Source organism: Aedes albopictus, chromosome 2 (assembly GCF_035046485.1).
Source record: "Aedes albopictus strain Foshan chromosome 2, AalbF5, whole genome shotgun sequence".
NCBI lineage: Eukaryota > Metazoa > Arthropoda > Insecta > Diptera > Culicidae > Aedes > Aedes albopictus.
In genome coordinates this window covers 400,497,985-400,500,661 of record NC_085137.1, presented here as the reverse complement: position 1 = coordinate 400,500,661, position 2,677 = coordinate 400,497,985, and the positions used below count along the sequence as shown (strand labels likewise).

General features: G+C 43.4%; 1 protein-coding gene across 1 annotated transcript; it reads left to right on the top strand.

Annotated features, from left to right (window-relative positions):
• Positions 1-203: 203 nt before the first annotated feature.
• LOC115270146 (uncharacterized) lies at positions 204-2,248 on the top strand. The gene is made up of 5 exons (XM_062848949.1): positions 204-878; positions 939-1,145; positions 1,204-1,365; positions 1,476-1,584; positions 1,793-2,248. The coding sequence occupies exons 1-5, from the start codon at positions 350-352 to the stop codon at positions 2,175-2,177; spliced, it is 1,392 nt and encodes a 463-aa protein (XP_062704933.1). The 5' UTR covers positions 204-349; the 3' UTR covers positions 2,178-2,248.
• The last annotated feature ends 429 nt before the right edge of the window (positions 2,249-2,677 follow it).

Below are 2,677 nucleotides of genomic sequence, written 5' to 3'. Positions count from 1 at the left end.
CGATGGCTGGCAATCGCCCAGGATGGAAATCTTTCAATTCGGCCCTCTGCACCACCGGGGGTGCTCAGTACTAAATGTAAGTAAGTAGAGGAAGTCTTGGAAGAATACATGAAACAATTTCAGAATAAGGAATCCTTGAAGGTGTTTCTGAAGCTCAAGCTGCAAAAGTAATTAAAAAAGCTTTTCAATGCGTACCAATAACATCTTTATCAGCTCAATAATTTGAGCAGGAAAAAAAATATTTGATTGAACGGTACAGCAAGCTGACCAACAGTAGGATTCAATGTTTCCTTTTGCGAAAACTTCGAGCTGCTGTTAGTACAGATTCTGCGTTGCCACTGATAACGCAATGAAGTCGTTCTTGCTGTGGATTAGTGCTGTTTTTAATGTTGTACTGTTAGCATCGGCCGATCTAGGCACGGACTGGAAGTGGCACGTGCAACTTGTGCATATTCAGCAAGCCCCAGCGCAAACCTTCCAATGCAGCGGAACTCTTCTGAACAAACTTTTCGTGGCTACGGCAGCGCACTGTCTGTACAATCTGAATGGTGACCGACTTGATAAGAGTCAACTGATAATCCTTCTGGCCGATGGCCAACACCGTTCGATCATTCGAACATTCCAACCGGAACCATTTGATGTGGAATGGCTGAACAACGACTTCGTACTGCTCCTGCTTGATCGGGAAGTTATGTTTAACGAGCTGGTGACGCCCATCAGCATACCAGATCCGTTCACGGTTCTTCCACAGGATGTGCATACGCCATTATTGAACGAAGCAATACTTACAACCAATGATGAAGCCACGTGTCTCGCCAATGCCAAAACTTTGTTCGGGATGGTGTACACGGACGCCATCTGTCTGGGACAATTCGAAAGTACGTTGGTGATAAATTTAAACGAATTTGCGATAAAATTATTGTTTTTTTTTAATCCAGAAACGCATAAATATCACCGAAGCGCTGGAAGTGGACTGTACGTCGAACATAATTCCAGCTGGCACCTGGTGGGAATTGCGATGTATGCTACCGGTCCATCTGAGGCCCACATTACCTACATTGGTGGAGTTCTTTTGGAAAGACATTTGACTTGGACAAGGAGGGTGCTGGCACATTACTCGGAAAGCATGCCCTTGAGTGAAATAAGTAACACAGCTGAGTGCTTTAAAATATATAACTTTCAACTGGATTATTTCGTTTACAGATTGTCGTTCATACGTAAGTAATGGAAACCTACCATTCGAGTGGGTTTATCCCATGGTAAAACTAGTGGATAGCGAGGAAAATTCTTTACGTACCATGTGCCACGGAACCGTGATCAGCCCTCGATACATTCTAACAACATCGCGATGTGCATTGACAGCAAGTAAGTTATTTATGTTACAAGTTTCGTATGGTTCTTAACGACGTTCACACGATGATCACAAACTATTCGATTCATAATTGTCAACTAAAACAACGGATTTTTTTTTTCAGAAAAGATCTTCATACAGTATGATGACAGGCGAAGCTTCGATTGGTTCACTGTGAAAAACGTGTCCACATCTGGAAGGCTGGCGTTGATCGCACTCGATCGCGTTGTGAGGTATGTAACGACTTTGCAAAAAACTTTTGATTGATAGGCACATATCGTTCATTGGACGTTTCGGTTACCAGATTAGTTCGGTCTATTCATACTTCCATCGATCTATATTTTCTACGTTTAATATACATCTCCATAAACTTCATCAAACTTATAAGAGTGACCTGCATCAATGCATTCCATTGCAAATGCACAATAACTTCCATTTCAGTGCGAACTCAGGAATAATAGGTCGCCTTTACTCGCGAGTTACCCCGAAGCCATTTGCATACGTCACGCGAATAGCGCATACGGATTGGTACGTCGGACTGGAAAGAATACACGTTCAATACCGGATCGACGAGCCGTTGAAGGTACAGTACTATTGTAGGAACTATTTGAGTGAAGGTCGCTTCACAAGCACCGGCGATCCACTAGTTGTACAAGAGGATGGCGAAGAGTTTTTCCGTGTGGTGGGCGTGTTGGATGCTGAGCTGGATTGTCAACCTTTGGAATATTCCAGCCAGCAATCGAAGACAGCGGAGGCCATCAACGTGGAGCAACATCTACCGTGGATTGAAGATGTGGTGTGGAGATCAAATAAATCAGGCGAATAAAGTTTTTATTTTATTATTTTTGTGAAGTTCTTTCATTGCTCATTATTTCTCCTTTTTGATTTGGTGCTGATTTTTTCTGGCTTGACACTTCCCTTGGAACAGTCACCATGTTATCTACGTTCCACGCCTTTTTGTTCCAACAGCAACTCACAGAGAAACAGACGTCACACTCTCATCGCTTCCCATCGATCACCTTTTTAATGGTTGATTCAAATATTCAGTAGTAGGTCGATTGACCACTCGTGGCGTTGGTATTGTTTTTGCTCCTGTTTGACGTTTGCTCATTACCGCCATCTAGTGGCGGCCCGGCCAAACACAGTACGTTTAGCATTGGGCGATTATGTTTTCGTGACGATGTTTTTTAATGAAATTTGTTTCAAGTGTTACGTCTGTTTCTCTGAGAGCAACTGTTCAGACGGAGGCCTGTAGACGGACGGACGTGAGGTGATCGAAAGGTGGAAGCAGCATTTCGATAAGCACGTGAATGGCGTGGTGAACCT

Coding starts and splice junctions, on each gene's coding strand:
- LOC115270146 (XM_062848949.1), top strand. CDS start 350: ATGAAGTCGTTCTTGCTGTGGATTAGTGCTGTTTTTAATGTTGTACTG. Junction 1,146..1,203: donor CATGCCCTTGAGTGAAATAA/GTAACACAGCTG, acceptor TTTCGTTTACAG/ATTGTCGTTCATACGTAAGT. Junction 1,585..1,792: donor GCACTCGATCGCGTTGTGAG/GTATGTAACGAC, acceptor CTTCCATTTCAG/TGCGAACTCAGGAATAATAG.